Source organism: Labeo rohita, chromosome 6, assembly GCF_022985175.1.
Source record: "Labeo rohita strain BAU-BD-2019 chromosome 6, IGBB_LRoh.1.0, whole genome shotgun sequence".
Taxonomy (NCBI): Eukaryota; Metazoa; Chordata; class Actinopteri; order Cypriniformes; family Cyprinidae; genus Labeo; species Labeo rohita.
In genome coordinates this window covers 10,792,061-10,817,621 of record NC_066874.1, presented here as the reverse complement: position 1 = coordinate 10,817,621, position 25,561 = coordinate 10,792,061, and the positions used below count along the sequence as shown (strand labels likewise).

Below are 25,561 nucleotides of genomic sequence, written 5' to 3'. Positions count from 1 at the left end.
TATACTGTATATATATATGTGTGTATATATATACATATATATATATATATATATATATATATATATATACTGTATATATATGTGTGTATGTATATATATATATATATATATATATATATATATATATATATATATATATATATATATATATATATACATATACATATACATATATATATACATATACATATACATATACGTAATTTTTTTTACATGGGTTTGATTTAATTTTTCGATTTTTATTTTTTATTAATTTTTTATAAAAGCTTATTTTCTTATTAATAAATGAAAAACATTTGTTTTCCAACAATGTCATCCAACAAAGTATTACAGAAAGAATGTAGAACAAAATGTATATTTATAATACTTTTCACAATAGATATTTCAAGGCAGATTTATAGAAAATCTTACAAGTAGAACAAAATAATAAAGGTAAAAATAAATAACAATAATAAATCATTTTCTCCCTTTAAAATTTACCATAGATCTTTCAGAACCCTCTTGGACCCCAGTTTGAAAACCCATGATTTAAATGATTTTAGTCAGTGTTATTTGCTGATGTCCTTTCTTATCAAGAGACTGCAGTTGAAAACTAGCTGACTGGCAACACTGGCACATTTACAGAAATGTTGATTAATGTGTGTTGTCCTTATAAATAATAAATAAATGTTGCATCAAGCGCAAAAGATAATTAAAATGCAACACCTCCTTGTTGTATGGCTGAATATATGTGCATATGACTAAACCGTATGTATATCATACATACATTCATGCACACATTTAGAAATTGTAATTACTTTCATTCTAATATTACCCTTTTGCAGTATTATATTCCTGCTTCACAGCTACAGTCTTAACTCTCAACCCACTGTGTGTTTATGCCTCAGGCCAGGGCAAATTGCATTTCCCTGGACCTTCTACCGAGTGCCTCTATTCTTTTTATTTAGTTCCCCCTCTTTCCCTGCTTTTGAATCTCATTCCAGCATGAAATGCAGGGCGAAATGTTGCTGTGTAGTCAGAATTGTCTAATGATGCTTCATAATATGCTTTATAAGTCATTACCATTCAAATAAACTTTAACGTGCGTAAATGTGCCCACAGTCTCGTCTGAGCAGCCAATCAGAAGCCATCGCTCTGCAGTCTGTAAGGAACATGAGAGGAAACACACGCTGTGTGGATTGTGAAGCTCAGAGTGAGTTTTGTTATAAACTGAGATCTGCATGTACTTTTCATAATGTATATTATGATTTAATGACATACTGATCTATATATGTGACCGTGGACCACAAAACCACATAAGTATCACGGGTATATTTGTAGCAATAGCCAACAATGCATTGTATAGGTCAAAATTGTCGATTTTTCTTTTATGCAAAAAAGCATTCGGATATTAAGATCATGTTTCATGAAGATATTTTGTAAATTTCCTACCATAAATATCAAAATGTAATTTTTGATTAGTAATATGCATTGCTAATAACTTCTTTCGGACAACTTTAAAGGCGATTTTCTCAATATTTAGATTTTTTGCACCCTCAGATTCCTGATTGTATCTCGGCCAAATATTGTCCTATCCAAACAAACCATACATCAATGGAAAGCTTATTTATTTAGATGATATATAAATCTCAGTTTCAAAAAATTGACCCTTATGCCTGGTTTTGTGGTCCAGGGTCACATATATTGGTCTGTGCAACACCCAGAATGACCTTCTCTGTCTTTCCATATAAAAACAAAAAAATGGGTTTTATATGCCATATATATGGGGTTATGCGGTGTATAAACTTAAGGACTGTTTCTTTGTTTTTTGTCTCTGTTTATCTGGCTTTTTTCAGACCCTGACTGGGCCAGTCTGAACCTGGGGGCTTTGATCTGTATAGAATGCTCAGGCATTCATCGCAACCTGGGTACTCACCTGTCTCGTGTCCGCTCTTTGGACCTGGACGAGTGGCCTCTGGAGCTCATCAAGGTCATGTCGGCAATCGGCAATGAGTTGGCTAATAGCGTGTGGGAAGCCAATGCTCAAGGACGCCTAAAGCCTGCCCCTGATGCCAGCAGGTACGCAGTTACATGATTTCCTCTTTCAAACAAGCATTTGTTTGAGCGTTTTTAAATAAATGCATTCTAACATTTCATATATATCAAAAATGCATGAAGTCATTAAAAGTGTGAAAGCTTATCAAATGTAAAAAGTTTGGAAAAGTATGGATTTTAAAAAGGAAAATGTGTAGGAATCCTGAAAAACACTGTATCTTGTCAGTGGCAGAAACATTATTTTCTTAGCAGCCCATCAGTTGATATTTGTCATCCTTCTCAGTCCGCCTTATAGCATATGTGTGTGGAGTTCTGTGGAAAAAACCTACAATCAGATTTTTCCTTGCTCCTCCATCTTTAGCAGCGTAATTATCGGCAGAGAGGCTTTAGTCCCACCAGCCATCATAACAAATTAGTGCTGACTGCTGGCCGCCAAAATATCGACTTCCCATTCCACGCCGGCCTCATTAGTCACCTGAAGCACCTTTTAATTACTCCCCTCCTCTCTGAAAATCTTTCGATATGGATCCGCCATTTTCTGCCGCCCGTTGTCGATGTGCTAATGCGATTATAGTTCCTCATGTAGCTGTTTATTTATGTATGTGAAGGCATGTGGCCCCCTGAGTGGGAAGAGGAGATTACAGAGAGGGTCAATATTATCTCAATTAACCTCAGTCACTGGACACAGTCCTGCAGTCATCTCTCTACTCATCCTCAATACTCCTGCTGAAATAGACAAAGTGTGATCCAGTTTGATTCCTGCATGTTTTTGACTGGATCTGGCTTTTCAATAGTTGATGTGTAACGCTTTTATAGGCAAAGCAGAGAAGATAGATCTAAGTATACATTAAAAAAAGAACAGACATGATACATCTGAAGTAAAAACGTATGTTAGAAATATAGCTGACAAAATTTCCCAATCCCCTTTATCCCCCTCTCTCCCACCATCTTATCGTGGTCTGAAATACTTCTATAATCTAACTTTTTTTTAACTTGAAAAAGCCCCCTAAGTAATGCATGCTTAACATGTGTCATAGTTTCCACAAATATTTTAAGCAACATTAGCCAGACTTCCATCCAAGGATTTTTTTTTTTCATGAAAAAAGGATTTAGCACTTCAAAATGTTTATTACTACAGCTGATGGGAATGCCATTTATTGATAAAATTTCTCAAATGACGAGACATCTTTTTCCGTTTGAATGATATATGCATACTTAAAATCTAACAAACATTATTTGGGAATTATTATTGTGTCACATGACAGAATAACAAAGTACATAAAAAAAAAAAAACATGACAATTAATAAAAAATTTAAAATAATTTTATATATACTTTTTAGTTAGAGCCTATTATAGAGTTTTATTTCAAAAGGAAGGGGAACAGATAGGCTACTAGCCTATATAAGGTGCGAAATATGGGAAATTATGCATGGAAATGGATAAAGGGCAATTCTGTTTTTTTTGTTTGTTTTTTTTTGTTGTTTTTTGCGATATGAAAAAAATGCAAAATGAATGTGACTTTTTTTTTTTTAGTGGTGGCTCATTACGCACACCATTTTAAAAGTAAAGGCCAATCGGTTGAAAACAGGCTAGAGACAGCAATGTTTTTTGTTTTTTTTTACAGATATTCTCTTTGTCAACAACAAAACAGCATAAAACTGTATGGAAATGTCACTATTGATTAAAATTTTTTTCTTGAGCACCAAATCAACATATTAGAATGATTTCTTGTGATCCATGCGATCAGTACTAATGGCTGCTGAAAATTGAGAGGTCATTTTCCGTTTTGATCAAATAAATGCTAAAAAAATAGATTATTATTACTATTTGGATAAAGCTATTTTTTGTTATCTTATTAACTTCTTGCAGTTCCCTCATAAAACTCTAGGGGTTCAAGAGGCCTGGTTGAGAAACTCTGATTCAGCTCAATAATAGTGAAATAAACTTGACTAATAAAAAAAAGACTACTTTGCTGTCTTCCCATCTTTAACTGGGCAGTAATTTGTCTTGTATCCATCCAACTTCAATCTTATTTGATATTTTGACCATAATAAATGCGTAATATCCAAAAAGAGCATATAATCTAATACTCTCCTTACTCAGAAAATACTGAGTTTTTGACATGATTTGTATTATACGTGTATGAAGTTCATGGTCTTCTCGATTAGCATGTCTCACCATTGAGACTCTGAAGTGTTGTCTTGTCGCTAAATGCTGATACTCAGCGAGCTTGTGTCCTGGTGAACAGCTCGGGCATTGGTGTGTGCGCTCTGCATCCACGATTGGTGGCTGATAAATGAAAACCCTCCCTCGTGGTCTCTCAAGTGAGTAATAGAGCTCGAAATTTCATTTTGCAAGCGACTGATTTAATGATCCAAAGGGTAATTAATGGGCTGATTATCTTAATGTTAAATATGGCCAGCAGCAATTAGACTGACCTCCCGCCTGTCAAGGTCTGGGCTACTCTCGTCTTTCAATTAGGGGTCTGTTTGGGGGGTGTGAGCTGGAGGTAAGGAGGGAAGAGAGACGCTGTCTTCCACACCTCGGTCTCCACATGTATCATCCCTCGTTCTGCAGGCTGGAATTATGTTTGGGACTGATCACACCCAGACAGCCCACCTGAATCCGACAAGAGAAATTAGAGGCTGTTGTCAGCCTCTCTCTTTTCCCCTTTTTCTTTTTGACCCAGCTGTGTCTATACGGTTTTGTTTAGCATTTAGCCTCAACAACCTCTGCTTCTTCTTCCAGCACTCCCTGTTAATTGTCTTTTGAGAGAATGTCAAGAGTTGAATTAAAAGTGCTGAATGTTAGCCACTCTTAATCATTTACTGATTTGAACATGCCCCCATTTTTAAAATACCGCCCTACAAGAATACAGTTGTATGGTTGTAATCAGAACAGTAGTGTGTTATCTCAGCTTTGTCAAAAGTAATAGTAGAAAAATGATATTCTTAGGGGCCATTCACACAGTGCGTTTTTTAGAAGTTGAAAGTGTTACATGATTGACAGAAAGGAAGTCAGATTGGCTAAACAAAGAATATTGATTATAGATGCACAATATAAGAACTATATATATCAGTTTTAAGCAAATAATGATTATTTAGCCATAAAACCTGTTTTCTGTATTTAACCGTTAAACTTCAAAGCAAAGGGAAGTTTCTTCCTGTTGCCTCATGGACTGCTTGGTCGTTGTGTATGATAGAGCCCGAGAGAATCTCTAAACATACCCATTAACCTTTTACTGCCTGTGATAAATTCACACCTCCACTGCCTTTAAAAGTCTATGAGGTCGCTCAAAGACACCGCTATGGGCTTATTTTTGGGACTGTTTGACCACACACACATTGATGCACAGTCTCTTGTAGGCGATAGGTTTTGGCATGAGTGCTCTTTGGTGGCAGCTAGGCCATGTTGCAGTCTCATTTTTTTAATTAGTGTGGTGCTGCCATGGACACCAGAGCCCCCACTCCCCTGCCTCACACACTCGATGCCGGTCTGTATTAGTGGCCCAGGCAGGGTAGGAGTGACAGCTCTGCTAATTGCGCCTCGTGGTGACTTATTGGGAGGGTGGCGCTCGCTGGCATCTCACACTGCCAACCCTCAGCAACACTCTGACGTTTCACAGCCTGTCACAAAGCGTGAATATCTTAAAGTGTGAAATACATGCATTGTGTACGTGTTTCACACACCCCTTTGTTCCAAGTGAATGTTAGTGATATACTTGTTTCGCATGCTATCTAAGTGTAATGGCGGAAAACTTTTTTTTTTTGGTTTGTTTTTTTTTCAGTTTTTTTTACACAGTAGGGCTTTTGGGATATCATTGTATTTCACTACACAATTATTGGGGCCAAAGAATTTATGATAATGAGAGTGGTTGAAGGATGATGTATTTTTGTAGGTCAAAACCTGCAAACCTTCTGGTTATATCTTTCTGAAGTCAGTTGTGGGGTTTTTTTTATGGTTAAATGCCTGAAATAAGGTATATGGTTAACACAAATTCAGGATATTTCACATTTTATTTTACGACATAAAATATATCAGTCTTGGAAAAAGGTAGGTGCTAACAAGTGACTAAATGGAACTACAGAGTTTTGTTAGGGATGCTAAATGCCACTAAACCAAACAGATAAACTCATCTACTCACTAGTCCACTTTTACAGCTCTATTGTGGTTATAATTGCAATATTGCAAATTATTCTAACTCAGAATGTCACAGATTTTTTTTTTTTTTTTTAAAGATTGAAAGAGTTGCAGAAAGTCATGCAACAGTGGTGTAGTTTGAGTATAGCCAATATTTAACTTTTTACTTTTGGCAAGTGTACTGTATTTAAGGAAAAATTCAAAATTCATAAAACCATCAAGATCATCATAATGAACCAACCATGTAAGATTTGTAAACCTTTGTTGGTGACAGCTTATATTTTGCAATAATCCTGAAAGTCAATGGAAAAATCCTTTTCCTTTGTTCAAGGGAATCACTCTGATGGTCACTTCTGGGTTGGCTTACAAAAATTTTATCACTTTAGTGCTCTATATTATTGTGATATCCACAGAAATTTTGAAAAGCACAAAAAAGCACAGTAAGTCCAGTGCCATGATAACATAATACCATGATAAACTTGCCAAGAAACTTACTCTCTCTACCATGGTGAAATCTGCAGGAAAATGAAGGTGAAGGTGGGTGAACGGGTTGTTGCCCTGTTTGAACTTACTATTGTAATTGTTAGAATGGTCAAGGATCAACATTCTCAATGTAAAACTGATCATGCAGGCCAAACTGTAAGTCGTAGACACTTGAAACTTGGAGGGATGGTAGTACTCACACCGCCGACAGCGTCACCAAGACTCACCCCAATTGGCCTGACAGAGGGGCAGTACAGTGGTCAAAAGTACGAAATCACTCATAACTCCTAAACCATCAGTCGCAGGTTTAAGTGTCTGATGCGATCGTGAGCCTTGCGAAATTTTTTTTAGGTATTTTGGATTTTTTGAAAAACTTTCTTTTGCCAACTAGTCCTAGATTTTTCATCCGATTGGAACCAAACCAGTGCAGAAAGATTCTTTGGAGAGTGAATTTCAATAATAATCAAAAAAAAAAGTTGAACTTTTGCAAAAGGGCGCCAAAACGTTCGAAAGGGGCAGGTCCACTTTTAGTAAAATGTCTATAAGTTCTGAATGGAATGAGATATCTTCGCCAAACTCAAAACACTTATTTAAGAGCTCAATCTGAAGTCACAGGACAAAAAATGTAGAGCCTGGCCACTTGGTGGCGCTGTAAGAAGGGAAAAAAGCATAAAAATGGCTATACCTACGCAACCATTTGTCCTATCAACACAAAAATCGCCAAGCACGGTCTCGGTCCAAAGTGCCACAAATGTCTTTAAGGACAATTGTGTATCTCAAAAAAATGGCCGCCGTTGGCCGATGAATTTGAGCACCTATTAGACAAGATTAGCGGAGGCCGATTGGAACAGAACACAGTGGGCCTGTTTGTCTCATGGCCCCAAAGGTCTTTGAGAACTTTGAAAGAAATCGACCTCTGGGGGGCAATATCGCATTTTGCAAGGACGTAAACAATTGTACATTGCGTAGTTTTTCACACATACACGCAATATTCATATTATACGATAAAAGTCCTCATTCTGAACAAACACGGTTTTTAGGTTTGGTCTTTGGTTTTTCACTCAGTCTGAAAAAAAAAAAAACTACAGTACAATTTTCTGTACTCTCTAGGTCTATAATTATCAAAACAATATGAAATTTACCCTTTTGGGAAGTTATAACCGGGTCGTTTTGAAAAGGGGCCTGTCCAAATTTACCTAAAATCCTATAAAGCCTAAAGGAAAACTCAAAACTTCACGAAACCCGCTGAGCACATGCGACAGGTAATTGTAAACAAGCAAGTTTTAAGGAGATCGGACCACAGCTGGCGCTATAACAGTCATAAACATTAAAAAACATAATATTTCTATGGTAAATTACCTGGATTTGCTAAAAATGTTCTTTTAAGTTATTAATTTGGTGGTTACAGGCTTGCTAAATAATGTCTTTTTTTTATATGTGCTTAAATGCTTTAAAGCGCTCGGTAATCACTGCTTGCAAACTTTTTTCATGGTGTTGGTCAACTTTTCATGGCTTTTGTCTGTCATCTTTTCTGATATGACATTGTTCTGCAGAAGTAGCTACACAATGTCTATTTTCCCTTTCATGACTGGTGTCAACCAGCATTCAGTTGCAATATTGTCACATGCTATGTTGGACTTTTTATGCTATTATTGTATGTGTAGTATTAATATAATATCAATATTTCACTTTTAAATATCACTTTTGTCATCAATAACGTTGTATTGCGACACAATAGATATCATTATAAAAAGGACTATGAGTGAAGACTTTGTGTTCTACACGAGTGTAGTCTGTTCTGGAGGGGTCTTACCTCCATCAGACAGCTGAGATATTGAGCTCCACACACCGCCTGACTCCCGTAGCCACATGCGTCATCATGAGCAATGCCTGGCCTATAATAATTCAGCAGTAAGTGGCTAAAAAAGAGCCTCTTTATGGCCAGATATCGGTCTCTAAAAGGGCAGAGCTAACAGATTTCAAATTAGACTCGGCTCTTAATCTGGGCCGGGGTGCAGGTGTGCATCCCCAAAGCTGAGATCAGATTGGGCCCTGGGGACTAGGATGAGGGGGGTGAGTTGGGGAGACCTGCTGGGCTTCATTCTTCCTCAAATCCAGACATAGACAGAGAGCGATACGCTATTTAATGTCCCGTGAGCCGCTTACTCGCTCAACTTTCTCTTTGTGGGGAAGGAAAGTAGAAAAATCACATTTTAGATTTGAATCTGTACCGTGCACCTTGTTTCTGTCATGCACTTCTCCATTCACCAGCGTTTTCCTGTCAGTGCCGTCAGGCATTCATTGAGGTCAGTTTCTAACTAGCTGATCCTGTGATGGTCAGCCTCTGACCTCTTCTCTCCAAGAAGGCCGGTGATTTGAGCCAGCTCATGGCCTGCATGTTAAACAGCTCTCGGTGTTGCTGTCTCTCTCTCTCCTTGCCTTTTTCTCTTTCCCTGACAGGAAGCGCTGCGCAAATGTTTCAAATAATTGGCTGCCCCGTTCTAATTCATCTGTAAAAGGACTTCTTGATTAGATTAGGCTAATAGACATTATTTTTTACATGACTGCCTACCATTGCCCGTAATCATGTCCCAACTAGGTTAACAAGCCTTCCAATTTACTATTGACATTAAACTGGCTGACAAGAGCCAATCAGAGCACAGCATATTATGAGGAGGACTGATAATACGAAGCAAGAGGGCATTTAATGCCTGAATCATCACATCGTCTACCTTTTCGTCCAATTTAATACAGAATAAATAATGTTGCGTGGCTTTTTCTCTCCCACTCCCTTGCTCTGTCAGTGAGTTTCACATGGCATTTTCATGAATAAATGTCATGTTTCATTATTTCTTGTTTAAATACATCTTTTTAAAGTGTTTAATCTGTTAATATGAAGGATTGACAAGTATGTCTGCTTGGTAAAGACTTGTGCAGGAAATGTGGGGTTGAATCCAGCTTGCGTCACGTCCAGTTCCCGCCCTTTCTTCCCGTCATACATGGATCTTATGGGAGCATATCAAGTACAGACACTCAAAGATAAAGCCCTGTGCCGTTTTACTGATGCTTAGCACATTGCTTTTCTGTCTCTTACTATCTCGCACATATACACACACACTTTTTCATCTCTCTTTGCCCTTTGGCCCCCATTTGCATGCTGCCACTGAAGCGTTCTGATCCAGTTAATAGAACCTCATATAAGTGTGGCCCATTGCCTCCAGTGGGACTGATTTGAGTGTGGCGCAGGCCAGAGCTCAGTCAGAATCAGAATCGCTAAGTGCCCGTAATATTAAAAGAAGCGCTGAGCTTAATTATCTGTGTCTATCCAAGGGCAGCTAACGACTAGGCTGGAGAGGATAATTGATTTCAGGCCCTTGTTTTTTCCTTGTTAGAAAAGGGGGTGGGGGGGCAGGAACAGAGCAGCTTCAAGTTCCGTATCTGGAATTCGTATTTTTTTTAGTCAGATTGCACTGACCTTCATTCCAATGTAGATCTGCTAGAGATCCTTTCGCAGTTACCTGTGTTACGCAGTTACTCTTCTTAAAACAGCTGGAATAATTAAACTTGTCATTTTAGAACAGTATATAAGAAATATATTTCTTCTTGAGGTTTTGTTCTCAGAAATTAGTACAGATAATGCTACAGACTAAATACATGGAGTCTCGCAGTGTTGAGGTTGTTAACATTAACAATTTGAGAACAAAGTGTAATATAATAATAAAAAATATAGCTCCAAGCAGTGATTGCAGGGTTCAAGCTCTTTAAGCACATGAAAAAAGACATTACATATTATTTAGCAAGCCTGTAACCACCTAAATCAATTATTTAAAAAAAAGCATTTTTGGCATATTTTATAATTTGCCATAGAAATATGATGTTTTTTAATGTTTATGACTGTTATAGCACCAGTTAACCTTGTCTAATAGGTGCTCAAAATTTATTAGCCAATGCAACCATTTTTTTTTGAGATACGCAAATGTCCTTATAGACACTTTAGGGTTGTGACGATGAGGAAATTTCCCCACCGGTTAATCGACATGTGACAACACCGGTATCACCGTGGGGGTGGGGGTTTCCTCTTTTCCTCTTTTTTTCTGCGTTTAAATAGCTTATAAATGCGTGCGTATTATACTTTCACTTTCAGTTTTGCGGGAATTGGCAATTCGGCGTCAATTGTTTGAATGGACGACAACGAAAGTACAAAAAAAAAAAATCACTGAAATTAAACAGAACTTTTATTAACATAACGAAAAAAAAAACACAACGCCATTCTCTTTCTGTAAATTCGACTCCTCTCGTTCTCCTCACGTGATAAATGAAATATGACGCAATGTAGCCATGTTCAGTTTTTAATTATAGTGCATGCTCTCGTCTTAAGTAAATTATTTAGAATTATATTTTCCATTTAATTTAAATAAATATTTAATAAAAAAACGAATACTTAAAAAAAAAAAAAAAAAAAAAAAATGTGGGGACGGTGTCACGGTGGAAAAGTGATGTCACCGGTGTTGCGTCTTAAAACCGGTAACACCGTCAACACCGTCTATCGTGGCAAGCCTAAGACACTTGTGCCACATTGGACCAAGACTGTGTATACCTATTGTCATGTTGATAGGAGAAACAGGTCCGGTGTTTTTATGGGGCCACTAAGAGGCCGGGCTCTGCAGTTTTGTTTATGTTTTATAGCCTTTTTAATGTTTTGGCGTTCCTTTGCAAGGAGAGCCAAAAGTTCAACTTATTTTGATAATTCTTGATATTCACTCTCCAGAGAATCTTTCTGCATCGGGTGAAAAACCTAGGACTAGTTCACAAATGTAGGTTTTTCAAAAAAAAATTCAAAATACCCCAAAATTTCACTAGGGTGGCAGCCAAATTTGAGGCATGCGTTTTGTCTAATGTGAGCCAAGGATTCCAGTGACATAAGACTCTTGAGCCTATGACAGACGGTTTAGATTTTGTACTTTTAATTGCTGTTGCGCCCCCTGTCAGGCCGATTGGGACGAGCCTTGGTGACGTTGTGAGTACTACCATCCCTCCAGGTTTCAAGTCTCTACGACTTACGGTTTGGTGTGCCCAATCAGTTTTACATGAAGATTGCTGATCCTTGGCCATTCTAACAATTACAACAGGGTTCCAGCGCTATGTGCTTGACTGACTTGTTCAGATGACATTTTCCAGTGAAACTTCTTATTTTGAACGTACTTCCAAGATGTAGTACCTGTAATTCCAAAGAACACTGAATATCCGTACTGGTGAATTGACTGACAGCCCACACATACACCTCACAACATTAGATTCATCTGCTCTGAGAAGCTGTGCTGATGCACAACCCACATAAAGATAATTCCACAAAAAAACTGCAATTGCAAGTTTCAAACAGAGAAGGTGACAAAGAGGCAAAACATACGGACAGCAGCTTTAATGAATACAAGAAACAAAATTCCAATTTAAACATGTAAACGAGAGAGAAACCACAAGAGAACCATATCTGTTGTGTTTTCACCTTCAAGAGTATAATAAAAGGAAAAAGCAGAGAAACTGCAACACAGGTGTCGTCAAAGTGGCAAAGATAATGTATGTGTGCACCAAAAAAGTGTTTAAACTTTGCCAGAGCAATCGACATATTCAAAACTTTGTAATAACCTTTACACACTTTTACTCATTTTAGAACATTTTTAGAACACTGCATCAACATGCAGTGACACAATGCCATGTGAAAATAATCTAACAAAATCTGATCACTGAATCGTCACAGTATGTATTTGAGACGTAAAGACTTAAGTCAGGCTTGTGTCTCTAAGTAAGGGTTAAAGCCTTGAGATGAATGAGCATGCATGTCTGCGTCTGCGCAGGTAAATGTGCACTGCTGTCTGTTTGACAGATTTAGCCTGTCAGAGTTCATTACCTGTGAGTCAGTAGGGCACTAATGAGCTGAATTAGTGGTATAATTAGCCTGAAAGAAAAGAGCATCAGCGTCGATCTCATCTCTATGAATTTCTCTTTCTTTTGTTTTACTCAGTACAACCTGAAATTGGTGACACACGGTAGTTAACATCCGATATGTGGTCTCTCTGAACTCTCGCAGAAGTTCAGAGGTGTGTGTGTTTGGGGTGGGGGATCTCTGGGGCCAGTGGCAGCTGGAGGGCTGTCCTGTCACGGGCGGCTGCATTAGCGGACGCCTGTCAGTGTTGGGTAAACAGCCGCTGGCTTTGAGCTGGACAGGAAGCGCTGGCAAGTGGGTAAACACAAGCCCACAAAGTGATCGTCCAGGGAGAACACAAAGCACATACACACTCACAAACAGGAAACCATCCTGACAAGGGATTGATGTAGACTCCCGATAATTCCCCTGTGACCCGGCCTGTTGCATTCCAGCGGCGATGAAGCTACTGTCTCATCCCCCGCCTGCCCCTCAGGTAAACGTCCCAAAACAGTGCAACGCAGCACACTTTAATGAAGCTGTCACGCAAACAGATGTTTGCCATGAACATAGCTTTACAAACACAGTAATTGTAGTTTGGATCAGTTACTACAGTTACTGTTATTATAATTAAACAACTTTCATTAAAAATTAAAATGACCAAGATTTCAAAAACTGAAAGCAAATCCCACATTCATTTTTTATGGTTTTACTGTATCATAATCAATGACATGTTGCACATCAGAATGCATTAAACTCATACATAAAATGTGACCCTGGACCACAAAACCAGTTTTGTAGCAGTAGTCAAAAATACACTGTCGAATTTATTGATTTTTCTTTTATGCCAAAAATCATTTTAGGATATTAAGTGAAGATCATATTCCATGAAGATTTTATGTAAATTTTGTAACGTAAATATATCAAAACTTAATTTTGATTAGTAATATGCATTGATAAGAACTTAGTTTGGACAGCTTTAAAGGTGATTTTCCTATCCTAACAAACCATACATCAATAGAAAGCTTATTTATTTATTTGTTTATTTATTTTTATATGTAATTTATTTATACTTATTTCAGCTTTCAGGTGATGTATATATCTCAATTAAAAAAAAAAGATCCTTATTTTGGGGGGTCATAAAGTCAGAAATGTAAATGATGGACTTACTATACTGTCTTGATGTCGTAATAAAGAAAAAAGAGATGAAAGCTTATTAAAAGGGTAAAATTCATGAGAAGTTTGTAGTTTGTATATAATTAATAAACAGTGAATCAGTATATATGCTTAAAAATATATTTAAAGATGCATTTTATATATATATATATATATATATATATATATAAAAAAATCATATATATATATATTTTATTTTTATTTTTTGAGTCACTAAGTTTTTCGTCATAAAGTCATTAGTCATTATTAGTCATTAATGTCTTATAGTACTACCACCCCACAAAAAAATAAAAAATAGAAAAGATTAAATTTTGTTACAATTTATTGCTTTAAAAGCCATATATGAATACAAAGAGTACATTTGTAAGAACTCTGCACATATATTTGAAACTATTTTTTTAAGATAAGATTTCTTTATTAGAGACAATCTTATTTATCATTGACCAAGACACTGTGGTCGTCCCAGTCAGTTTTTACACACAAAACAAGGGAACTTTACATTAGGTTCAGACATGTTGACTTACTACAGGTGGCCATTTTGGATCTAACGTGCATGGCCGGTAATTTTTAATTAAACTCCAGCTGAATTCTGCAGTCTGCTAGCAGCATTTTCTCCCCAGTATGCCTACACACACACACACACAGTGATACACGGTCATGGAACAGAGTTGCTAATTAATTCAATTAGCCTTTCTAGTCTTCCTATGTAAGGACAAATTCCCCAAGACTCATTTGAGGTAATAATGATTGTGTGTGTGTGTGTGTGTGTGTCTGTCTGTGCCCTGATTACCCTTTCCTGTTGACACCAGGTGGTAAGCAGCTCCCGATCTGACCCCTGGGTATCATTTGCTCTTTTATTTTTCTCATTTGTATGTGATTATCTTGTCATCATACAGTATTGTTGCTTGACTTCATTTGTGAATTTAACATACAAAGACAAGGTAGTTATTTTTGTACTGGCTTTTTTGTCTGTGTGAATGAAAGTGGTAGGGTGGACATTAAGACAGAAATAGGAGGCAGCAGGTGACCTATTTTCTCCTGTTTGTGCATGTGTGTGTGCGTGAGAGGTTCAATCGTGCCGCCCATCCTCTCCCTTACACTTGTCACCATGACTCCTGAACTGTTTTTGTTGGCTTTTGTTACCTATTTACACTACATTTGTATGTGTATTCGAGCACTTTTAGAGAGACAATTAAACAGTAAATGCTATTGTCTTCAAGGTTTATAGATTTAACAGCAAATCAAAACATATTTGTTAACCCAAAGCTACCGACTACATGTTAACTGACAATTTAAGAGGTTATCTGCAAGAAGTTTAGGCTTTTTTCCATTAGCCAGCCAGGCTTGGCCCTTAGCAACGCTGCTAACTGGGGAAGGCATGCGTTTCAGAAGGCAGTGAAGTGCTCCACATTTCCTCTAGACACAGAAAGGCAGAGGGGCAGTGGGGAGACCCTGCCGAGCCTCTTCCTCTCTCTTTTCCCCTCCTCTATCTCCCTCCTCCACTGCTCCCAGGATGCTTTGTGTGGGGGCTGTGGTCCGTGGCCCTCGTGCCAGCCCTCTCACTCACCCTGGGCTGACCAGCAGCACCCGGGACATTCCGTGCTGCTAGACCCCCCTCTCAAAACACACACAGTTAATAAAATTCTTCAACTTTCCCACAGAAGCTGCAGCTTTTCTCTCCTCCTCCAGACTCCTCTCTTCCCTGTCTCTCCTTCCTGCTCTTTCACATCCTTCCTGCTTTTTTTTTTCCTACTGGTCCTACTGTGAATCAAATGATCAATGCTGGAAGTTCTGTTTAAGTTTCTTGATACTGTCTGCATGTTATATAATTGCTATATACTGCTCGGTATAAAGTGCTATATACTTGGTCTGGATAAACTGCATTTCATTGCATCTTTCCTATTCTGTTTGACCTTCTTAACCACAGATTATGGAAGCCCATTTCTGGCATGAGAAAAAAATGCAGTTTTCAGAATTGTGAGATATAAACTCACAATTTTGAGAAATAAAGTCGCAATTCTAAATTTATTTCTCAGAATTGCGAGTTTGTCTCAGAATTGCAAGTTTATATCTCGCATTTGTGACTTTATAACACACAACTGCGAATTAAGAGATATGATCTTTTTTTCCCCCTCAAAACTGGACATTATAACTTGCATTTGCAAGTTTATATCTCACAATTCTGAAAAAAAAGTCAGATTTGTGAGAAAAAAAGTAAGAATTGCAAGATATAAACTCACGAGTACAAGATACTCACAATTGTGAGAAAAAGTCAGAATTGCGACTTCATTATCTGACTTTATTTCTCGCGACTGAGTTTCTGAGAAAGAAAATCTGAATTGTGAGTTTACTTTATACCAGAATTGTGAGTCTATATCACAATTCTAAGAAAAAAGTAAATTGCGAGATGTAACTTCACAATTGCAAGAAAAAGTCAGAATTGTGACAAGTCGCAGTTACATTTTTGTATTTATTGGCGAAAACGGGCTTTACATTTTCTGATATAAATTTTTTTTTTTTTTTTTTTTTTTTTTTTTCCCCCAAAGAGCTCCCAAAGGCTATATTTATTTGTACAGTAAGAACTGTAATATTATAAAATATTATTACACTTTAAATTAGCAGTTTCTTTTTTTAATATATTTTACAATTTTAATTATTTCTGTGATGGAAAAGAATAATTTTCAGCAACCATTACTCCAGTCTACAGTGTTACATAATAACACTGAAATTGTGATTTGGTACTTAAGAAACATTTATTGTTATTATCACAGTTAAAAAGTTTTTGCTGTTTAATGTTTTGGTAGAAACCATAATGCAATACCATTCAAATGTCAGACGATTAAAAGAAAAAAATAAAGTAATTAATACTTTTATTCAGCAAGGATGCATTAAACTGGTCAATAGTGTTTTAAATAAATGCTTTTCTTTTAAATGTTCTATTAATCAAAAATTCTGGAAAAAGTATGTTTCCACAAAATAATTAAGCAGCAAAAACTGTTTTCAACATCAGAGCCATTATTAATAATTGAGCACTGATGATAACCAAGCACCAGATCAGCCTATTAGAAGGATTTCTGAAGGATCTGATATATATGTATAAAATCATGTACACGAAAAATAGCAGGACTAGTACCAAAAAAAATGGTTCTGATTGGTTGCTTTACAAATCGTTCAGATGGCCACTTCCTGTCCTGTTCAGTTCTTTTGGGTAGAATAAACTGCAGAGTGAACCAAACGTGCTTGTGGTCCAATGTCTGACTTTAATTTGACATCAACAGGTGATTGTTACTTGCCACTTTCCCGTGTGCGCCATGTTTGTGTGTGTGTGCACTTGTGACTGTGAGGCGTGATGCTGACTGTGACCTTAGACAGGAAATCTTTGAGTGTGCTGTGGGGGGTTCAGGTCCGTCAGCAAGGCTTTGCTGCTTTGATTAAGAAGGATGTCACTAAACCATCGATTCCCTGGGCTATTGATTACCTATTTTTATCCATCTGCCTCTCTGATAAAATGTTATCTCCTCTGCACTCTGGCCCCTGACATCCATACATGGCTAATTTGTAATCAGGGTGTCTGAATTTAACCCTTTGAGTTCATCTTTCAAATCCCATCATGACTGTGGGGTCCTCTGTTATGATTAGTGGATAGACCAAATAAATTATGCATCTATATTCTTAGTCTCTTTTTGGCATTTTACGTAAGATTGTTGTTGTAACTAAATAAGGATCCTTTGAATCATTTGAAATAATTGTATGACTTATTGGGGCCTTATTTTGCGTACTCATTTTATACTAAATTTAAATAGAAAAGTTTTCATTTGAAGATCGAAGATTACTATGTACACAATACTTACCTAATTTTGAAATATATAAAAATCGGTCTATCACTAGCTCTTCTGTTCATTATATTTAATTTGAGAGAATATTAAAACATCTGTGAGGCATAGAAGTACACTCCATCATACATTTAGGCACCTTTACCTGGAATTATCGATCATTCAGATGATGAAACATTGAAAATACATCTTCCACAAGTCTTAGACTATACTTCGCCATAGTTTATATTAAAATAAATGTCTAATGCCTGGTCTGTTCATCAAAACCTGAAAATGGAAGTGACTCCATTGGTGTTTAGCATAGATTTTGTCCTTACGACTGTGATCATCGTCTGTCCACTTTGTTCCTGTCCAGATGCTCCTTTTGAGGAGGAATTGTGCCGGTAGGATGTCTGTTCTTTGGTCTCATGGGTTTGGAGTCCCTGAGGGGCAGCTGTGTTTTAGGGAACAGCTCAATATCCTCTGCCCAGCTCCCTTCCCCTCCTTGGGGGTATCAGAACTCCCTCTGCCCCTCAGATAGGAGTTGAAGCTGAACTAATCCTGAGTTGTCTGAGAAAGGCTGTTTACTCTGCGGGGATTAACAGAGATTAAGTGCTATCATAGCACAGTTTGAGGAGGGGATGCTGTAAACGATCCAATGATTGCTGATGCCCCTTTCCTGTTTGAACGCACACTCCCGTTCTTACACTGTTATGCCACTTCATTCAGCCACTTCAGTGTGTTGCTTGCTTTCTCTCTCTTTGTTTTTATTGAAACTGTGGATTCTTGGGTCCTGATATACAAGCAGAACAAACTGGTGTGACTTTACAAGCAAAATCAGGTCGAACCAGTAGTTTGGAGTTCATTTCGGGAGTTCAAAACAGAAACTGCCTAGAAATTTTCGCTTCAGCTTGTAAGCACCTTCAGAATACCTATTCTGAACTACCCATCAGTGATGATTCAGTACTGTAAAGTGCTTGCTTTAAAGAATTCTATTTTATTAAAGAGATAGTTCTCCCAAAAATGAAAATTCTGTCATTACTTACCCTCATGTCAGCCCAAACCCGTAAGACCTTCGTTCATCTTAGAAACACAAATTAAGCTTTCTGACCCTGCATAGACAACTGCCACGTTCATGGCCCCAAAAGGTGACATCAGTGGTTCAACCGTAATTTTATGAAGCTACGAGAATACTTTTTCCATACAAGTTATCGACATGCATTTACGACAGCACCACAACACATGCGTGTGCATTCCTCTGCTTGCAAACAAGGCACAGCGCATCCGGGTTCTATGTTAGAACTCCGGCTCCTGCGTCAACAGCACCACACGCATGTGATGTGGTGCTCTTGTGAATGACAGAATTTTAATTTTGGGGTGAACTATCCCTTTATGTGCTATGTGACTAACAGTGTTCGTACAAGGTGCTTAAAGTGCTTGAGGTACTTGAATTTGACTTTTTGAAATTTAAGGCCTGGAAAACTCTTGAAAACAGCAATATTACTGAATTGTTAACAGACATCTATGAAATAGTTGTTCATTTTTTTCAATAAGCATAAATTTTTGAGTTAAACCAATGCGTCGCAAAATGATTCACTGTTTCAAAGTGCTCCAATTGGATCGCGTATCATTTGATTTAGACTGGGACTTTGGAGCAGGTTCGTGAATTATTTAACTTAGATAGGGACTTCAAATCGCTTTAGATCGGAACATTGTGCATCATGAATCATTTGATTTAGATCGGGACTTTGGAGTACGTAAATAATTTGATTTAGATCAGAACGGTTTTGTGAATCATTTTGCGATTTGAATGATTCAAATCAAATGATTCACGATACGCGATTTGAAGTCCTGATCTAAGTCAGATGATTCGCAATCCATACTCCAAGTCCTGATCTAAACTTATGGTTCATGAATCATTATTCAGATTGAGACTTCGATGCGCGGATCGTGAATCATTTGATTTAGATCGGAACTTTGGAGCAGGTTTGTGAGTCTTTTGCTTTATAGATCAGAACTTTGGAGTGCCGATCACCAATCATTTGACTTAGATTGGGACATTGGTGTGGGTTCGCGAATCATTTGATTCAGTTCGGGACTTCAGAGCGTGTATGGTGAATCATTTCGCAAATCTCTTTTTTTTTTTATTTTTTTTTTTGTTTTATAATAATGTTTTTAATATATGTTTTTAGTTATAAAAACAAAACAAAGAAAGTATACACAAATACAAATCCCTTAAAAAAATTACCATTTCCAGCATTTTACTATTTTACTAATTACCTTATTTAGTAAAATCATTTGATTCAGTTCGGGACTTTGGAGCGTGTATGGCAAATCATTTGTTTCCAGGATTTCTGAGCAGTTTCGCAAATCTTTTTTTCTTTTTTCTTTTTTTAATATTATGATTTTTTTTTTTAATATAATATGTTTTTAGTTATAAAAACAAAACAAAGAAAGAAGAAAGTATAGACAAATACTATAGTTTTACTATTGTAAAAGTGTAGTATACGTTGTAATACTTTAGTAGTAATACTTTGTATGTGCTTCACTTTATTTTTGCCATTTTGTTTTAATAGTATATTTTTATTTCTCTTTTTTAGAATTTAAAAGACATTGTTTGTTAAGTGACATATCTATTGAAGTCCGTGAAAATCAAAAAAGTAGTGCCTTGAAAGTTTTGGAATTTAATTTTACAATATCTGTACGAACCCTGGAAGAAACAAGATGTGACTTGACTATAATCAGATGCTTTTCCTAAATGCTGTTTTCTCACCACTGTCATTTTTATCATATATTTTGTTATTGAGATGAAAGCACAAAGCACGTATTTACATGTTCATCTAATCACCACTTCCAGTAGCTTGGGTGGCATCAGGATGTTTCAAACTTGTTTTTACTCCTAAGCAAAGACTGAAAAAGATCTTTAATGTTAGTGTATTGTGACAGTCCATGAAGTGAGGCGTACATTGACAGCAACTGTTCAGAATGTCTCCTCTGGTTGCATTGTTTCTGTTCTGCTCAGTATAATCCTTTTTCTAGTGTATTAAGGTCTAGATGCTGCTGTGTGTAATGGAGATGTGAGAGCTAGTAAATGTTTGCCACTGGACTGGGAACGAAATCAAAAAGCTGTACACGAATCCCATCAAATTTTAAATGTCATTTGGAATGAGAGCCAGATCAAAACATGCCACCGGTGTGAGCCATGTGTCGACAGCCCGGCATTAATTCGATCCCGAGCCTAAGTCTTGTTTCTGTGTGTGTGTGCTTTCAGAGAGGAACGTGAGCGCTGGATCAGAGCCAAATATGAGCAGAAGTTGTTTTTGGCATCACTGACGTGCACAGAGCTGACTTTAGGACAGCAGTTACTGCGGGCCACGGCGGAGGAAGACCTCCGCTTTGTGGTCATACTGCTGGCCCACGGCTCTAGAGATGAGGTCAACGAAACCTGCGGGGAAGGTGATGGCCGGACAGCCCTGCACCTGGCCTGCCGCAAGGGGAATGTTGTGATCACACAACTGCTCATATGGGTAAGAGCTACAATCTGGCCAGGATGTGCGTTTGAGTAAAGACCTTTTCACAACAAATATGAAACCTAAAAAACAATGTAACTGCAATGTTCAGCACATCGTTCAGTACTCTAATTTCAGCAAAAATGATAACTTGGACAGATATGACTGTTAACTACAATAAATAACATTTCTGGTGTTTGGATGATGGATTTAAGGTCAACAAAGGTCATCAGCAAAAACATTTGTACATAAAGTAAGGCCATAAAGTCCCAAAAAGTTTTGTTTGTACTATTACTACAAGTCCATATAAATTGGGATTTTGTACACCACATGCTGATATTACAGTTCTCTAATAAAGTATTTTACAAATTTCAAGGGAAGGCATCAAAAATTAATGTGCAAATGGAATCATAGAAAAAAAGTGTTTTTGTCAAAAAGTCTAAATAAGCCTGTTTGCCATTATCATCCTAATCAAATTCTTTGAAATTGACCAATTTAAATGTAAAGCGCTGTTATAGTAATAATCATAATAATAATCATAAGAAAATGATTAGGATATACTCTACCAGTTAAACGTTTTTGAACAGTATGATTTTTAATGTTTTTTTTTTTTTTTTTTTTAAAGAAGTCTCTTCTGCTCACCAAGCCAAAATTTATTTGATCCGAAGTACAGCAAAAACAGTAAAATTCTAAAATATTTTGCTATCTAAAATAGCTGCTTTCTATTTGAATATATTTTGAGATGTAATTTGTTCCTGTTATTTCAATCCTGAATTTTTAGCATCATTACTCCAGTCACAAAAATCATTCTAATATTTTGATTTGCTGCTAAAAAACATTTATTATTATTATGTTGAAAACAGCTGTGTAGAATTTTTTTCAGGTTTCTTTGATATAATAACATTGTAAATGTCTTTATCATCACTTTTAATCAATTTAAAGCAGCTTTTTTATGTCAGATAATGCTGATCTTTGGATCTTTCTATTCCTCAAAGAATCCTGAAAAATATTTACTTTACTGTTTTAAATATTAATGGTAATAATAAAAAAAAAATTATTTGAACAACAAATTGACATATTAGAATGATTTCTGAAGGATCATGTGACACTAAATATTAGTTTAATGATGCTGAAATTTTAGCTTTGATCACTAGAATAAGTTACATTTTAATTTTAAAATATATTCAAATAAAAAGCAGTTATTAAAAAAAAAAAAAAAAAAAAAAAAACATTTGACTGGTGTATTCATTTATTTATTTACTTATTTATTTATTTCTATTATGCCTTCCCCATTCTTCAGTAATACTTTGCTTAATTAATATAATATTAAAATTTATAATAAAAAATAATATAATATAATATAGTATAATATTAAAAATAATGACTTTTTTATGAATTTTATGCAGAGGTGCAGGTATAACATACTATCAATAACAGCACAGTGTTTGTCAGACTTCCCCTTATTTACTCTTATAGTAATTTTCTAGTCTTTGGATCATCTTAATAACAAATTCTCTTTCCAACTCTCTTCATCTCTGTAGTACGGCGTTGACATCATGGCACGGGATGCTCACGGAAACACAGCACTGGCGTACGCACGGCAAGCTAACAGTCAGGAGTGTATGGACGTCCTCCTTCAGTACGGCTGTCCTGACGAGCGTTACCCGCTCATGGCCACACCAAACCTATCACGCAGAAACAATAACCGCAATAACAGCTGCAGCAGCATGAACAGTGCAGTTATATGAGAAATACACTCAACATGAACATGCATTCTGGTCAGCACTCCTCCTCCCTCCCTATATACACACCTTCATATGTACAGCTCCACCACTACATCAGAATCATGAGACTATACCAGACTCAAGGGAAAGACCCCGACACTGATGATGATGATGATGATGATGATGACAATGAAGCAGCATGAGCAGAGCTACTGTGTTTGCCTGACTTTAAAATCCCACTGGCAAGGGCTTGGCCAATAATGTGTCATCCTTTTTGTTTTGGGAGAGTGTCCCACATCCAATGTCTCGCTGCATTGTGGAACAAAAATAAAAACAATCCCAGACTCTGATTACCCGACTGCGCCAGTTTAAGCTACCAAGTGCATGATGGGAGAATAGAATGTGGATTTTGGTAAAGGTGACACATCAGCATTCAGCTCCCTGCCTCTTTTCTGTGCTGTCTAATAGATGATAAAGACAGATGAGGCAGCATGGGAAGCTTTGACGCTGAATCTTCAAAAATGAAGAACCCAGAAGACCCACAGAACTTCACTTGGTGATCGCTGTGTGTCTGGACTTCCATCTCACCACTTTGACACTGATTTTTCTGTCTGAACTCACTCCTTCAAACTTTTCTTTGCATCTATTCTTACTCTTTTTCAGTCAGTTACATCAGTTATGTCCTTTATGTCTTTTTTTAAAGAAATGTGAAAGGATGTAATGACATTTTTTGGAAAGCACCCAAATATGGAGTCAGTTTGAAGTTTGAATCTGACATGGTCTTTTAAACTGTTTTCGTTTTAACATTGTCGAGTACCGTTTCTCTAAATGCTCATTACTGGACCAACGGAAGATTCTTAAAAGCAGGTGTTTTAAGATTTACGTTTCTCAGAAGTAAAAGGGAATATATTTTTATTTTTTAATCCTTAAAAACGTCAGTCTAGCCTTCTGTGTTGCCCATCCATTGGCTCATACTTCAGCTCACAGTGTAGTGTGAAAACACCAATTCAGATGAACCATATTTCAGAAGTGAAACAACTCAGAATTCAGAAGTGCAGGGCTGAATCTGAACGTTTTCATCATTAAAATTGAAATCTGCTTATGGTGGGCGTCGCTTCCACACAGTGACGTGCCTCTCTCAGGTCATCTCTGTCTGTTGCTGTTCACACATTTTACACTGCAGAGTCCTGAACCTCATGTATCTCAACAAAGAGAAGGGCTCTCCGGGTGTTCGATCCCAATCTGTACATACTCTTCCTTCTCTTTCTAGTAGCGTACCATATAGAAATGATTTCAAGAAAACACTCCCCCTGACAAAAGTAGTAATTATTATATCTTTTTACCTCACCCTCTTTTAGTTTCAATGCAGGTTAAGGTGTCTGAAGTTGCAATTGTGCCTGTTTGAGTCGAGTTCGCTATTTCTGCTCCCTTTCTTCATAGCTTAGTTTTCCTCCTTGCCTTTATCTTCTTCCTTTCTCATGTGTCAAGGAGTATTAAAGCAATACGAAGTCAAAATTCAGCCAGGTTGACACACGAGTAATAGTTTTTCACCGCGTTTTGGACGCCACCATAGCAGTGTGTGCTGCCGTTGTTATTGAGAGACGTAAAGCCGACGTAAGACTCTGTCTCAGGGCGTGTGTATCATTACAAGAGATCCCATGAAGGGTTTGATATTGACTTATTTCATTATATGATTTGATGGGCTTTGATCGTTTAATCTCAGCTCCCATTGATTTTACTCTTCACTAGGTAGTAGAAATGTGAAGGTACTTGGCTTAGGGTTGGAGATGTGAGAAGATCTGTGTTGTAGAATTTCTATTCCACAATGCAGACAGTTGGGAAAGTCTGTAAGCTAGTTGATAGGCGTTCGGGACTGTGTAGAGAATCTAGTTTTTCTGAGCTTTCGAAGGAAAACGGTGTCAGTGAGAGTCGAAAAGCTTTAGCGAAGGATGCGAGGATAGAACTATGAGAGAAACATTGAGGTATGTTGATTTTCAGCTCGTAAGGGTGCAGTTTCCGCCTTGTATATAACGTAGCAGGCCTTTAGAGGCTTTACCACAGTAACCATTATTTATGACTAAATGCACTACAGAACACAGATCACTTGTTGTGAACCCACAATATAATGTCCACTTTAAATCCTTTCTGTGGAAAAACAGTCGTTTTTGTTTTTGACCTTTTGCATGAATGGATGTAAATGTTCTCTTCCTTGTGTAAATGTCTTGTCTTCATAAAAATGACTGTACCCTGACAGGTGACGCTAAAGAGTCTGCCGTTTTAATATGAGAAAAAATACTTTTATCAACTTGTGAACCTTTTTTTTTTTTTTTTCATCTGTCTTCCCTTCTGCTTTCCTTGGGTAAATCATCTTTTTGGATCATCTGTCTATCTGTAACTGAATAAAGCAAGCATGAATGAGCAAAATAGACAAAAATCCAACCAATGCCAGATGTAAGGGCAACCAAAGCATCATGTCGCCCCAGACCTACAGGGGCTTTATCAGTACGTTCCAAGTTGCTTGAACATATCCTCGCTTTTATTTTCCCGTTTCCATTCGCCAGTTGTCGCTGTGTGTAAATAGATGTAAAAATGGAGAAACGCGTAGTGTTTGTTTACTTTGTTTTTGTTTGTGTTTGTTACCTCATTTCAGTGACAGTCTCCACGTTACGTTTGAACCCAAGAGACCCGTTTAATTATTTATGAATATGCTAATCTGAAAGGGGAGGAGCCTCTCTTACACTACTTGGGTTTTGTATTTGTTC

General features: G+C 37.1%; 1 protein-coding gene across 4 annotated transcripts in view; it reads left to right on the top strand.

Annotated features, from left to right (window-relative positions):
* agap1 (ArfGAP with GTPase domain, ankyrin repeat and PH domain 1) overlaps nucleotides 1–25,128 on the top strand; it is a 200,329-nt gene extending 175,201 nt beyond the window's left edge. For all 4 annotated transcript variants that reach the window (XM_051111856.1, XM_051111855.1, XM_051111854.1 and 1 more), the window contains 4 exons: nucleotides 1,102–1,192; nucleotides 1,836–2,058; nucleotides 20,838–21,093; nucleotides 22,617–25,128. In XM_051111856.1, the coding sequence (XP_050967813.1) occupies nucleotides 1,102–1,192; nucleotides 1,836–2,058; nucleotides 20,838–21,093; nucleotides 22,617–22,823 (777 nt within the window). In that variant the 3' untranslated portion in view covers nucleotides 22,824–25,128. The remainder of the gene's footprint in view (nucleotides 1–1,101; nucleotides 1,193–1,835; nucleotides 2,059–20,837; nucleotides 21,094–22,616) is intronic.
* The last annotated feature ends 433 nt before the right edge of the window (nucleotides 25,129–25,561 follow it).